Source organism: Diadema antillarum, unplaced genomic scaffold (genome assembly GCF_040938485.1).
Source record: "Diadema antillarum isolate AM-2024a unplaced genomic scaffold, OU_Dant_1.0 seq00001013_RagTag, whole genome shotgun sequence".
NCBI classification, from domain to species: domain Eukaryota; kingdom Metazoa; phylum Echinodermata; class Echinoidea; order Diadematoida; family Diadematidae; genus Diadema; species Diadema antillarum.
The window spans coordinates 410,251-426,218 of record NW_027271849.1 but is presented as its reverse complement, the minus strand read 5'-3'; the positions used below and the strand labels follow the sequence as shown (position 1 = coordinate 426,218).

The window sequence follows — 15,968 nt, the reverse complement described above, 5'->3', positions numbered from 1 at the left end:
AACGAGCCTTCATTACCGGGAGCATGCAATACACACAGTATTATGTAGTTTCAAGAGTCTGTTCTCACTGGGACAAGTGTGAGCAATTCAAAACTGCAAGTACAAGGTACAGTGCTGCAAGACTTTTAGAACGTGCAGGGACCAAGTGGAACAAACTCAGCCAGTCTTGTGTGTGTCAACTGATGTCTGTGCACCAAGAGAATTTGAAAGACGCCTTTTGGTGTTGAGATATTTTAACTGCTAATCAGGTGTAATGAGCCTTGATGTTAGATGCTGACGGGGCAAGTGCATGCAGTTGTCCAATGTTTTTATGTTTTGATTTCTTGAAGGGATGGGGCCAGATGCAATGAGTGTTTCACTTGCCCTGGAGTTCCTGGGTCAGAAATGCTGCAAACTAGTCAAACATAGCAGGGGGTTGTTGGAACATGATACATTGCCACTGTATCCTCTGACTTTACTTTTACCCCCGGAGAGCAAGTGACAACTCATTTTGTGGACCATTTGGTAACGGCTTTGTTATGACGCAGGCTGAAACTCTTTTAAATACAACCCCCCAAAAAGGATCTATGATGTGTTAAAACCATGACTGTGGCTCAGATGCATGTAAAAAGGACCATCGCTCAGATGTATGCAAATGAACCCCATTCCATGCTTCCTCCTGTTTCATTGCAACTCTGTAACACAACCTGTTGCTGAGGGTGACTGGCTTGTTCTACAGAGGCTTGAGTGACAAAAAACAAAACAAAAAAATATACAGAGGTGTCAGTGGTTTCAGTTCAACAGGGTTGATGAGTTAAGTGCAATCCATTTTTGTTGATGTACTCAAATTTGAATAGACTGGACGAGCCTGTTATCGAAGAATAGTGCATCATGTTTGCCGGAAGAACCAAATCAATGAATTTGAGGATGAGCGATCTGTAAAATTTGTCTCATTGATGGCAATTTTGGGAGTAAAAAAACTGGGAAATGGCAGAGGGGCAATGTTCATACTTTTGTATCTTGATCTACGCAGTTTCGCTGCACTATCCAACCAATTCTCAGCTATGGAGCAAGTCTATATTCCCGACTATCAGATGCATCACTACATTGAGATCATATTAACAAGAATCCATTCAGGAATCAAATTCATAACCACAACTCATATCAACCATGATAGACTGGACATTGCTGTGTGTGGGTGGGAGCTCTCCTTTGGAAGCTCTCTCGCGTCCTACAAATTTTTGTCCGAAAATGACAACTGGCACCAGGACTTTATCACCACTAAATGTTTATACCAGTCCCAGGATTTGTATTGGTTGTATGGTGGCAAGACTGCACGTCCTGTGTGAGCTGCAGAGTGACGTGGCATACCTATGATGGGCATGCTGTAAATTGGTAGGAGGTGTTGGAGGAGGCTGACATTGTTGGAACACTTTATATGTCTGCATCTTCTGCTGTCTGGGGCATACCTTGTTAATGCTGCGTTCCCACTGTAGGATGATCCACTACGGAGGCCATGATTGGCCATTAGTAGTTGATTGCGGAATTTTTGTGTTTATGTCTGTCACGATCTGCACGGCAGTGGGAACCCAGCATAAGACAGTCAAGCATCAATAAGATAGCACTGGTCAATTATTCAGGAGAACAAATGCCATCCAGTTATTCATAGAAGAGTGAAAAGAGTGAAGAGTGGAAGGGGTGTTTGTTGTGTTATTCCATGTATGCTATTTTGATACCCAATGTTATGTATGCATGACATGTTTATGCCATTTCGCCAGGAAGAAAGGGCTTTTGTGTTTAAAAGGAGATGTTGTTGTAGGTAGGCTGTGGCAATTTGCATATTTGTTCTTCCTTCTTTCAGACTGAAATATCAAGAAACTATATTTGGCTACAAGGAAAGTTGTATATACACATGACAAGACTCTCTCTAACAGAGTGTCGCACCTGATTGTAGATGTGTTAGGATTTGCTGATGTAGACCTTAAACTAGTTAAGATTGTTCACTGACATATCAGTTCTCTGGTTTTCAGTATTTCTCTTCCCAAACTGTATATATTGCTAAATGTTTACAATTCTAAATCCAAAGACTGGATGTAAATGTATGATGTTGGCATTGCACTGATTATATGTGTGTCCAGTTCTTGGATTAAAGAATTGCAAATATTGTATCTTGACCGGGTGGATGATAGTAGTTGTATGCGACTATTACAATTTTTATCTTGAGTAAAAGAGACGTAGATGTCAAACATTGTCTGGTGACTCTGCAGATACAAAGAAAAAACAATAACACAAAAAACAAAACAAAAACAAAAAAACTGAAAGAGAAATGGAATTAACTGATGAGTTTGTCACTGGACATTCCGAAGAAAAACCTGCGCTTATATATGTATAAAAAATATAAATAAATAAAAATGTTGAATCAAATGTCATAAGGTATACTTTCAAGTCATCACATCCAAGGTGAATATTATGTTATGTATTGTATGATTGTAAAAACTGATAAGCATGTTCACTGAAGTTAAGCTAAGTGTTCATCTGGATATAAATGATGGCTGATACACTCTATGGTGGCCTGTACACGTACTTTACCAATAGAAGAAGAAAAGAAGATGGCAATTGAATCTGAAGATATATTGATATGTGCTGAATCATTTTCCACACTGGATGGCAGATATACACTGTACCTATACTGTTTACTAAAACATATGATTGATATTTTTGCAACAAATACAACCAAATGTATTTTTTTTCTCTCGTAAATGTAGATACATTGTAATACACTGTATATGATATATGCCTCAGATGTTGAACTACACACATTATAGATATATTCAAAATAACAGATTATACAAATTAACTGCTCTTTATATCATAAATGCAAAATTGAGTGGACTGTGTATGCATTGGCATCATTCAAGTAAAGAACTTAGCTACAGTTATGATTCCTAAAAAGTCTTTTCACAGGTTTGATCAGCATTTGTAAAATGTCTTCAGTGAAAGAAGTGATACCAAGGCAAGTACCGTTAATTACTGAAGTTGTCCTACAAGTCCAACAAAGGTTGAACATGTTAGGGTTTCAATGTCAGTACATGTATACAAATAATACACATTACATAGGAGTCTCAGAATGCAATTAAAAGATATTTCTTTGCTGCATTGCATATTGATATTGATTTTCAATCACATTGGCTTGGCATTTGACACTGAAATGAATGATATCATACTCGTCATTTCTTTTTTACATTCATAGGGCATATTTTGGGTAGTGCTTCAATCATTATGAAGATTTTGATCTGTCAAGATTTTCTTCCAAGTGTACAGTATGTCATGGAGAAAGAAGCATCTTTTACTGTTTACGCGGAATATTTCGTGAGGTTTTTATTTTCGCGAATTTCGTGAGTCAATGTGCTATTCATGAAATTAAAGACATGCAAAAATATTGACTCTGATCCCGATGTAAATGTGACATATGGGTGTACACTTATCTGTCAGTACATGACTCCACGATCGCGAATTTAACCACTCACGAAATTGTCAGGAATTCCTGATTCGCGAAAATTTAGACTTGCAAAATATGGCATATACAGTATGAAGTTGCAGCATGACAAGCAAGAAGGTGGTGTCGTCGTCGTCAATTTGCCGTTCTTACGTCAGTTTTGAATTGCAATAATTTCTGCTGTCGAGAGTTCTAACAAAAATATCAAGGATTCTTTCGAGAGTGACTCATGCACTTTGAATTCTTTGCCTTCCAAAGACTGCGTCTTGTATTTGCTGAAATAAAGGCTGAAGTCCAGTGTTGAATGTTTATTCATGCAATTTTATAGGAAGAAATGTTTCACCATTTTTATATGCATGTGGTTTCAGATGGTCTGTGATGTTACAATCATTACTATGTCATTTAAAGGGGAAATTTAGTCCAAATATATATTTGTCCAATAAGAAAGAGTAAAATATTACGAGTTCAATGGTATAATTTTGATCAAAATTGGATGGAAAGTAAGGAAGTTATGACATTTTGAAGTTTTGTTATTTTTTAGGGAAGCAGTTCTTGAACAGTCAATATGATATGTCATCCCTTCAAAATTTACTATATAGTTTGTACATAAAATTTTTAAATTTCCTGTTCTTCATTCAAATGCAATTATGCCCGGTCTCAAATCCTGGTATGTATATCTAACTGATCACTATTCTGAAGTTATTCAACCAGGAATAACATCATGTTTCAGACTTCAATGACAGAAACGTTGGATTTTCAAAATTGTTTGTACATGATCAGTAGAAAATTGTGAGGTTATGACGTGTTAGCTCACTCATTTGCATATTCATATCCACTGTACAAGAACCGTTTTGCAGAAATTAGCAAAACTTCAAAATGTCCTTATTTTTCATCCGATTTCAGTCAAATTTTTACCATTGAACTCGTAAGATTTTACTCTTTTTTATCAGACTATTTAAACTTAAATTTGGACTGGGTTTCCTCTTTAAAGTCGTGACCCACTTTCGTCATTCCATGTGAGATATCAGCAAGAAGCTGTTGGCACTCATTGGTAAATGTGTCAAGACTTGAAGCATTTTTCTTCTTCTCTGTGTATATCAAGACATGAGCGGGATATGCATGTATGTGAGACAGCAATTTCCTTCCTATGTCATAGAATTTTTTTAATGGTTTATTTACACTCCAAAGTGTGGCATTCTTTCGTTTTATCTACTGGGTATTTATGATTGTATTAATTTGCTGTAAATTCAAGAAAACATGATGTACAACTGAGAATGATATTTTCATTCTCATTATCAGCTTTTTGTGAATGGATTGTCAAAACCAGAAGATTAGCTGAACTTTTACAAATTCATTGTTACTTTTCGGAAGGAAAGGGTAATATGTTTTCTGTGATTTTGGCATGCTACTTAACTTCTAAAGCATTTCTTAACCAGATTAATGATTTGGTTGTCCCTCATGGCAAGTAAAGTCATTCTGTATTAAACTAAACAAATGCTTACTCTTTGAAGATCACCTGAGGTAATCTCTACACTCAGCACTTTACGCAACACACACACACACACACGCACACACACACACACACACACACACACATTCACACACCTTACATTTTTCCTTATCAACATTAATATGTGACTCCAGAAAAGACATACTACGAAGGCATCACTTTCTGAGCCTATGCCATCAGTTATAGTTTTAAATCTGTTGCCAACTGATGCCAAATCTACAATCATTGATGCAAATTATTATACCCCTAGAGTTCGACTTAGCACCCTTTCTATGTGTTTCAGGGACTTCCATGATTTCAACCTTTCTATGCAGTCATCTGGCTGGGTAGGGGAGAGACTATTCTAACCCTTATTGCACAAACACATACTAGTAGCTTTGTATACCATTGTTTTGTCCTGTCCTAACCCCACAAACTCATTTCACATGACTGTTGGATAATATATGATTTCAAGTGCCCACACAATTCACAGACAGGGTAACTACTGGTAAATCACTTTAAAGCAGGGATCCCCCCCCCCCCCCCCGCCCCCATTAACCCATTGAGGACGAGTCCCCAGTATACTCGGGCAAGGGTCTATGGGAAATGCATGTTGTTGCAAAATTAACCCGTCCTCAAGGGGTTAAACAGTTTCATTCATCTTAACCTCTCTGCTCAACTCAAGAAGTGCCTTTCATTGTTCGATATATACCTTGATGTGTTTCACTTCCATACTTTCGTGTGCTGAAGTGTTTCACATGTATAGCATGCTAGCTGTGTGTTAGCCGGGTTGACTCTGTGTTGAATATATACTTGTAGTGTACAATTTGCATTGAATGGGAAAAGTCCATGGTAATACTAACTGATATCTAATTGCTGTCATGGAGCATGTAGTAGGTGCAAAGATTTATAGTGATGACTGCCGCAGAGCCTCTTTCTAATATGGCCCAAAGCTGCAGTGTAGTAGGTTGTGCATTAGGCAGAATGATTTATGCTCCCATATGATGAAGACATGAATTTATATGTAAAAGGTAATTGATAATTTACTGTATGATTAACAAGATATATATGTATCAATTATATACACTGTATGCATACTCAGACGGTGGTATGGGCTAATTAGGATGATGTATGTGAACAAACATTTCTGGTATCGGGACTTGCCTATATTTTCATGCATGGGTGCCCTGGAAGTGTTCAATGTAAGTATGAAATATTAAATGCAATGCAGCACTTAAAAAGCTACATTTATCAAGTAATGAATATTTAATCTCATGGAGTGATGTCAAGTAATATAAAGCATTGGTAAGAGGAAATCCAAGGCAGAAATGTGTAGAAAAATAAATACCAAATGTATGCATACATTGGAATGTAAATCTGCTTATGTTCAATTGAAAAAAAAAAAAAAATCAAGGGTTAGCTTGAAGAAGGTTGTTGAAAATACCTTGTATACCTATGTATTGTTAATTCTATGAAAACATTGAATAGGTCATAACTCCTTGCAGAGTCGAGAGAGCCTTTGAAAATGAGCAAAACAGTGATTATGTCAAAAACAATTGTTGGAGTGAGTTAAAGAAATATTTATTGTTGATGTTTGTTACAGCTAACAATATATTAAATGACCATAGTCTATATATTCTCTTATAGGCAGCAGACATTGATGAATTGAGGTATCAATTTAAGTAGCTCTTAGTGCAATAGTGAAAACATTGGGTGATTTACATCTTGCCAGTGTTTTGTTATGAAACTTTGACTAATATGACAAATTCTTGCAATCTACAATTTAACTTCGTAGGATTCCACCGTAAAATAGCCATGGGCTTTAGTCTTAATAAATATTTGAACTTCAAACTGTCTTCCAGTGCATTTTTTATGGCATGTCCAGTCAAGAAATACAATGGAACCTCGTTCTAACAATGTTGAATATGCAGTGGACTCCCGTTATAAGGAAGTCCTCTAGACTGGTAGTTTTCTTACGTTTTTATCAAAATTTTGTTATAACCTAACAAAAAAAAAAACACCCAAAAAACATAGAGTGGATTATGCTGTGGCCTGAATTTTTACTTCGTTGTAACCAGAATTTTGTTACAACCGTGTTCGTTATAACGGGAGTGCACTGTAGCGATATCCCTGATATAATGAATTAATTTTGCAGGTCTTGTTCCTTTTATATTCCTTTGTTTTTATCACTGATTTAACAAGATACCTGATATAACAAGACCATTTCAGTGGTCCAGCGCAGCTTGTTATAACAATGTTCCCCTGTATAGGCATTGCTCAATCTTGTATTCTGCACCAATCTTTCACTTTCATACCTCTGTTCTTCCATACAATCATAATCAAAATTATGAGGATAAATTATCTGGTGGTACTACTCATACATATCTCTGGAGAAAACAAGACCAAATAGAGACACTTATCTAATTCATTAATGTATGTACATATACAAAATATTTATTTCAAAAAATCAAAACACACAGTGTTTTATAGACATATTTTTTTTTTCACATTTTATAAATGTCCTTGTCAAACTTACTCTCTAGGCAGGAGCTTTATTTTGTGCAGACTTTATACAAAATATGTTATTTCGAAGTTGTTACTTGAGTTATATGTAGTCTGCAAACGAAAACAAAACAACAAATTCAGTGGCACCTAATGGTGTGCTCACATACACTTTACAGCTATCTAGGATATTACACTGCTTCCATTCTACATTAAGAATGTTGACCCTATCGCATGAGACTGCTGTGGGAAAATTTATCTTGATTTCTGCACCCACAACTTGTGAATGAGAACCAACAGTAGTCTACCAATTCACTGAAAAATGGCCATTTGCAATATACCGTATGTCAAAAAAAAATTACAACGGGACCCTCCGCAATGATATCTTTAAAAATAGTGAATCGATCCAAATACAAATACAGGGTATGAAACTATAACTCATTGCCCACATCTTACAGAAAACCCCATTCGATTTGCTTCAGTGGTCAAAGAGAAATGAGGAATTTTGTAGATGATGTCAAGAATCTCTTCCCTCCAAGTTCTGTCTATTGTATTCACACACAAAAGCATCGAAGTGCTAAACTAGGAAGAATCAGACTCATAACATGCTTTCCAACATTCCACATTTCTCTGTGACCGCTTAACCAAATTGAATGGGGTTTTCTGCAAAATAGAGCTAAGATGTTATATTTTAAGACCCTGAAATAGCATTTAGACAGTTTAATCATTTTGGGTGTTATCAATGCGAAAATTTGATCATTGTAATTTTTTTTTGGACATACTGTACATAAAGCAAAGATATCAGGACTGTCACAAGTCATACTGCTGTTTACTGAAATCAATAAAATACATGCGAAGTGACTTCAGCATACGCAAGCATGTTATAATTTCATACAAAAAGTGAAAAATGCCCCTAAAAATGAGATCTTTAGCCTAGCCTATGTTTTAGGAAGGAAGGAACAATGCTCTCTTGAGGCTACAATGTAAAACATTGATGAATCTTACTATAAATGATAAGTAGCGATACATTCCTATATGGAAAAAAAATATCACCTTACAACTCTCGCATGTCTGAGGAAAATTCTGACATATTTCTTGTTTCTCTAGGACATAGCCTCTGGAGGCAACGCCACATGAAATATGTTGTGAAAAAAATTGTCATCACTCCACAGGTACTCTTTATAGTAGAGATACACAATTTGTATAGCACATGAGCTTTGATCAGCAAATGATACCACTCTGTCTTCTTTTTAAGATACATATATTGCTTTACATCCTACATCCTTTACATTGTTCTTTCTTAAAAATAAAACAACCTACAATTGTACAATGGTACAGAAGATTTTTAAAGCAAAGCTTTAAATTGATAAATAAATGTTTCTTTTTAGTGGTTTCCCTTGATTACTTTACGGAAATATTTCCATATAGATTGACGATGACATAAATGCAGGGGCGGATCCAGGAATTCCGTAAAGTGCCTTTACAAAATTAAAGGGGGGGGGGGGGAGGGGGCACGCACCCCTCCCCCATTTTTTCTTATTATTGGGGGGGGGGGGCATGGGCCCGGTGCCCTCCCCCCTGGATCCGCCACTGTAAATGCCTTCATATGACCAGAACACAACAACTGCAATGACTACTGACATCACAGTCAACAATGGAATGTGAGGACCTACTACTACAACATGACAAATTACTAGAGTTGATCACACCATGTCTAGTAGACACCTACATACCTTGGCAACCTTACACCTAACAGGTGGTTCATAGAATCTAGTACAATTGTACATCAACCACTGCAATACATGCATACCTTCATCACTAGTGGTGTCGCACACTACACTTCATTCTTTGTTATTTTTCTCATAACAAAGTTATGGAGGTGTATACCGAGGGCCTCCATTTCTTGTTCTTGCTCAAATGGAAGTACTATGTATTTAAGTATGCACTACTGTTAAGAGATGCTACCAGGGCATGTGTGTATCACAGAATGTTACAAAATTAGGCAATGACAGGCAACAACAACATAAAAATACCAAAAGTAGCATTTACACTGAAATTATTTCCATTTATCATCAAACCTATCAAAGCTCAACTTCACTTTTTCTTCCTTTTTTTTGTGTGCATGTGTGTTTTGTGTGGGATGTCAAGTCCTGCGCATAAAACAGACATGCGTTTAAACACCTAGGCCAAACTATAACATGATGCTATCAACATCAGATGATGAAAAATTGCTACAAGAATTCCATCTGTCTTATAACAAGCTCTTCAATTTAACTGTTCCTATTCAGTACATTTCCATACTTGAAATCTAGTTGGTATACATTATTTGTTGCTATATGGCTGGCATGCCTTGGGCAGGTTTCCCACTTTAGTTATGTATCAGTGGCGGATCCAGGTGGGGGCGCAATGGGTGCCCGCCCCCTTTATTTTTTGTTATTAAAAACAAAAGAAATAAAAGAAAAAATGTAGGGGGCACATGCTCCCCCCCCCCCCCCCCTTTTACGGAATTCCAGGATCCGCCCCTGCGTATAACATGTACATGATCAAGGTATGCATAGATTTGCATATAGTATAACACCAATCTATTGAGTGGAGACTGTGAAGCTGGCCAAGGAGGACTGGCCATCGTTTTAACCCATTCCATACTGAATACTGAAATGCCCATAGACTTAATGCGCAGGCTGCCAGGTTCCTGTACGGAATGGGTTAATGCTTGCCCGAGGCTTGTCTTGACATGGTATCAACTGATGCAGTCAATCTAGATTTAAGAGTATTCATTTCTACACACAACTAAGAATGGCTGTAAATACTACCAGACTACCAGCCTAACTGAAAAAGATTATAGATTTCTACCCAGTACCTGCATAATACCTTCTCACTGAAGTTATATTCCTACACTCGTAGTTCTCAACTTTCTAATGGTAGCAGATGCTTTACATAGTACAAATTCTTCATAAATTCTCCCTCTTTCCTTCTGTCACAATTTCCTTTTTTCTTTTTTTGCTTTTAATATCAAATGTCATCATCTCGATGCACAGTCAAACTCAAATCATGGCCACAAAATGTTTCCACTGTATTTCATGTATGTAATCTGCAAATAAACAGCAGAAATGTATATTCATATGAACTACATGTACAACATACAAAAAAAAAAAATACTAATAATCTGTGATGGTGACACATTTGTAGCGTGACTTTCAATAAACATGCAAATGTTCATAGCACACATACTTCTTGGACTTAAGTCTGATCAAAACTTTCGTACGAAGAGCCATGTCTGAAGAGAACGACATGTACAAATTTATGTCGTCAGTGTGAGCAATTTTCAAGACCGGCCATTGCTATTGTTATGCAAATTACTGTATACGCCGAATATTTTGCGAGGTTTTTATTTTCGCGAATTTTGCAAGTCAGGTGCTATTCGCGAAATTAAAGTCACGCGAAAATATTGACTCTGATCCCCGATGTGAATGTGACGTATGCGTGTACACTTCTCCGTTCAGTACAGGATTCCATGATCGCGAATTTAACCACTCGCAAAATTGTCGGGAAGTCCTGATACGCGAAAATTTAGACTTGCGAAATATATCGTCGCTGGGGTGATAAGACCTTGTATCTGCAATTTTGGTGAAAACGAGTTTTTTGAATTAATGGTCAAATAATGGGTTAAGTGATGTCCTGTCCAAATTCCAACTGTCTTACTCCAAAAATGAAGCCACCACGGCATGTGAAAGGAAAGGCTATCCCATTCGCCACAGTGCTTTGGCCGCCATGTTTTTTGGCTCTCCTGAACATTTGACATTTTGTAGATACGAGGTCTTATCGCCCCAGCGACGATATGGCGTATACAGTATCCCATTGCATGCATGTCATGTCTAAACTTCTCCAGGTGTGAATCTGCTGCATGCTTTGTGTGTCATCATGCCATGACTGGTTCCTGTGTCACGTTTTTCCTCTTGCTGATGTAGACTTTGTCTCCAGAAATTGTTGCGACATAAAGGAAGTCGTCAAAGATGACTGAAAAAGAAAATGAAAGGTGATAAAGACATAGAAATGATATAGTGATATAAATAAACGATTCAATAGACAATCGCAAGCATGTCATCATAAAGCTCCATTTTATGCAGTACTTGTATCAGTACCCTTGGTGATGTACATGCTGTACTGATGTCACAGTCATGGTTTTAATTATATCAACTGTGCATCCAAACCATGTAAAGCTATCAGACCTTTGTCTTGATAATTGTACACAATTGCTGAAACTCAAATACAGACGACCATAGCTATTCACTTTTTCTTACCAGAAAGCCTCTTGAAAGCTTGTGGGTTCTCTGGGTTGATTTGAACCTTGGATGATAACCTGATCATCTTCATGATGATTGCAGCTGTGGCCTCATCATTTTCCAGGTCTCCAGAGGACTACAAAACAACAACAATAACAAAAAAACAACAATACATGCACCATAAATTATATAAAAAGAAGAAAAAACAGGAAGATACCAGTTCACATCCAGTTGCAAAGTGCCTACAGAAGATGTTTCTGATTTTTGATTTAAATAAGTTTAATTTATATTTATAAAAGTAAGCTTTGAGCCAAGATGTGGGGCAAAAAGAGACACGACAAAATAGTCAACCTTGCTAAGTCGACCTTGCATAAGTCAAATAATTGCCTTAGTCAAAGGTCTACTCAATCCCTCTTCTCTTTATGTTCTTTTGATTTTAATCCCTCTTAAGTTCAATAATCTGTAAGTCGAAGCTATTTCTACAGCCAAAGAGATTTGACTTACAGGTACATACTTGTAGGCAAGGTTGACTGTAATTGTGAACAGAAGAGAAAACACAGGGGGAAGAAAGAAGAAGACAGCTAAAGGACACTGGGGGACTGACAGAGTAAATGAATGTGTATTAAGTACAAAATGAAGAAGTAGGCAAGCAGAAAAAGAAACAAACACACAGACAAAAATAGGTCTGTTGCAATTGACTACACCAGTTCAACTTGTACCATGCTAACAAAGTTGTGGGTAGTTGGGACAAAGCAGAGTACTTACTGCCATTACTGCTCCACTCTCATTCAAGATGAGGTATCCCTGCTGGTGTGGAATCTTGTCCAAGTTATGAGGTCCTGGACCACTCTGCATAACATATGAACCAAGCAAGCATGTTTTCAGAATCTTGTAGAGTTGTACTAAATGGATACAGTTTGCTAATCAAGAAAAAATGTATTTTTTACTTTTGTTTTCATTTCTGGTTAACACCTTAATTCTTATTGATGAGGCAGACCATGAGTTGAGGTGCAATCAAAAACACAACGTAAAAATCAAATATTATTTTGTCACTACCACACTATATTTCACATACATGTACACAGGCGGTTGACAAACAGACAGACACACACATTTAAGGCCTTCTCAATAACCAACTTCTTGCCAATTGCAACAGTCGTTGCATAATATGGATTTTTAGCTCCCGCATTGAATCCCTCTCCGCGTTATTTAAACATCAGCCGCCTAACTTCAGTTCTAGATTGATGAGGCAGCATACGTTGCGATTTCTCACGGAGTTTGTTTTGAGTGATGACCTGAAAGTCGAGGTCGATATCGACATTTCCCAATGACTGAATTTGTTTAAAATTACATGAATAATCAGAAATAAGCTATTCTTATCCTGCGCAATTCAGTTCAGTGGAATTTGAGATAAACATGAACATTGATAAAAAAAAACACAGTAAATTTAGTGCCGAAAAGGGTAACAAAGGGAAAACTGACTATCCACGGTAGAGTAAGGTTATTCAGAACCTATCTAGTTATTTAAGGCCTCGTAAAAAAAGAAACCAGTTTCTCGTCCTCGCGCGCATCGATTTTGGCCGCCGCATCGATTTTTTTACTATTTACTATTTTCAAAATGGCGCTGAAAATACCAAGAAATTCATAATTCTCTCCCAGCCCGCTCCCCGCCCGCGTCGATTTTCAGTTGCCACATCGACTTTTTTGATATTTACTATTTTTTCGGCTGCCGAAAAAAGAAAAAAAATTGACAATTCACCTACCAATCGTGATGTCTCATTTCTAATTACGCCTTGCGTCCTCTACTTAGCTGTAGTACAGCTGTACCTTCTGTAGTGCGTATGTAACGCGTGCATTTCACACTGCGAGCTCGGCAAGAAGGAATGACCCACAAAGCAGTCGAACTGTATAGTTGGATGGGCGGGCGGGCCGCGGCTGTAGTACAGCGCACTCGGTACGTCGTGAACGCGATAGCGGCAACATTTTTGCGAACAATCGCTGATATTCCACGCATATTTCGTGCATTGTTCGTATTTTTCCCCGTTTCTCATATTTTAAGCGGATGAATTGTACTGTACAAATGCTTGTGAGGATTGTATCGAGTTTGTATACATACATTTTCATGTCAATGTGACTATGTGCATGTGTGTGCAGTGTCGGAAGGTACGGTGCCAGTGCAGTGGCGTATGGCCGTGCCGCACCGTATATTGGCAAAGTTTGCGTGTCTGTAGCTGTCCAGGGTCCCCATCCCCGCTCTGTCAGCTGTCTGCACGCACGCATGAACACATTCGAATGTGTGGAGGCCTGTACACTCTGCTCTGTAACGTTGCATCTGACAGCGATGTATTGTTCTATTTTGAAGAGAAAATGAATGCGCTTTTCCAGGAAATGTAGAATTATTAAATGGGTGTATTTCCAAAATAAATAACTTTCCACGGATTCTGGTTTGTCTCGTATTACTGTGGGATACTTTTCTTTACGATGTAAATTCACGGACACGGCCGTGAGTCGTATCATCTGTAGTGTGGTATGCAATCATTCATCATCCTAATGATGAGTGATTATCAAATGTCTTTTTAGAACATGAAGAAACATCTTTAAATGTTTAATGCTATAATGCCATATCAGTATAATTTTGACACCCATCTGCAATTGTACAAGCCAGTTTCCAGTTGAATGTGCTACAATTGTACTGTGAAGAAATGCAGATACATACCAGCTGTGTGGACACAAAAAGTCACAAACACCAATGATAAATAAAGCAGTGTTTTGAATATCATGGAAGTTATTTCAGTCGTACATTTGTTGGAAGACATGTTTTATACCTGTTTCAATTAATAGCACAATACATCAGAACTGCAAGTACACTGGTATCAGAAATGCCATTACAACACTAAATACCAGTGTTAAGATGGTCATTTTCCCTTGACATCTGTAGTGGAAAGAAAAAACAAATGTATTTCTGCGTGCATGAAGTTTTTATTTCAAGTATGGTACATATCTATTTGTTTGAAAATGCATAGAGTGCAGGCAAGACATACACTTGGGACCTGGTTTCTCATAACACAGCTACCAGAGTGATATTTCATTTTATGAATTGGATATAGAAAATAGTAAAGCCCTCTCTCGTTACCTTTCTCAGAATTACCGGACGAGAAACACATATTACTTTCATTTTGACAATCCTCGAAAAAATAGTAAGATATCAAATAGTAAGGACCTCCCTCATCGCCTTGCTCAAAAAACCCGGACGAGAAACTACTTTCTTTTTTTACTTGGCCTAATAGGTTTTAGATCTATTCGAGTATCTCTAATCGCTAACCTAAATTTTTTTTCCCCTTATGAACAGATAGAGACCAGCATGACCAGAGCAGGATTCTCGACCTACATTTTAGGTCAATCGTAGGATTAAATAAATTACCACTACGAACTTCTAGTCCATTATTTCAACACATATTTTGGAATTAGCTAGCCAGAAACAGACAAACAGTTACCAGAAAATTATGCGATTACCATTCATTTGCGATTTTCAATCATGTTTCACGCTCTGCTCTGCGATTCGTGATTCTCGAATCTCGCCCTCGCCGATCGCCGCTCGGCCTCGGATCGGTGACATTCAAGTGGGCATATCATCACAGACATGAATAAGAATGTATGGGACTATGATTTTGCTGATCCTGACAAAGAGACTACTTCACTTACCATGTTTTTCTTTCTTATCGGTACAAAATATCTTCAAGATAACTTGTTGAATAGGTCAATGTACTGAAATTCTTCCTAAAGAACTTCTTCGGCTCAATCCGGAGGAGTTGTCAGTCAGATTTCAGCAAAGTTTATTGTGGCAGCAGCAGCACTGGTTCCGAGAGCACATCAAATCCCTCAATCAATCAGGTGACTCTTCATGTCTCTCTGCAGACAGGTTGTTGTAAAAAATATTACTTATGGTATTTCTTTCTGACCTGTAATGGCAATTTAAAATATTTTTTCAGCATATGTATATTTCCTTGGTTTTAATTGAGACATAATACATTTGATTAATGACATAAAATAATACATAAATCTTAATATTATACGCTACAATACTCCACCTCCCGTTGATTTTGTATACAAATGTGCACTTGGCCTATGTAATGATGTCGAGAGGGTTAGTGTGCACGCACGGACGGGTACCCGGTAAGACGTAAATCATATCATCACCCCTCCGTCACTCAGCATATGC

The 15,968-nt window shown here is 37.5% G+C and overlaps 1 protein-coding gene across 1 annotated transcript; it reads right to left on the bottom strand.

The window, feature by feature from the left end:
- Positions 1-10,784: 10,784 nt before the first annotated feature.
- Positions 10,785-15,544, bottom strand: LOC139742678 (ragulator complex protein LAMTOR4-like). Its single transcript, XM_071653208.1, has 4 exons — positions 15,452-15,544; positions 12,515-12,598; positions 11,768-11,885; positions 10,785-11,483 (listed from the first exon to the last, which is right to left on the bottom strand). Exons 1-4 carry the CDS (start codon positions 15,452-15,454, stop codon positions 11,386-11,388), a joined length of 303 nt encoding a protein of 100 aa, XP_071509309.1. The 5' UTR covers positions 15,455-15,544; the 3' UTR covers positions 10,785-11,385.
- Positions 15,545-15,968: the final 424 nt, after the last annotated feature.

What these genes read in the sequence shown, in the direction of transcription:
- LOC139742678 (XM_071653208.1), bottom strand. An exon ending in AGAGTGGAGCAGTAATGGCA is followed by an intron (nt 11,886 to 12,514) that starts GTAAGTACTCTG and finishes GTTGTTTTGTAG; the next exon opens with TCCTCTGGAGACCTGGAAAA. An exon ending in AGCTTTCAAGAGGCTTTCTG is followed by an intron (nt 11,484 to 11,767) that starts GTAAGAAAAAGT and finishes TTTCTTTTTCAG; the next exon opens with TCATCTTTGACGACTTCCTT.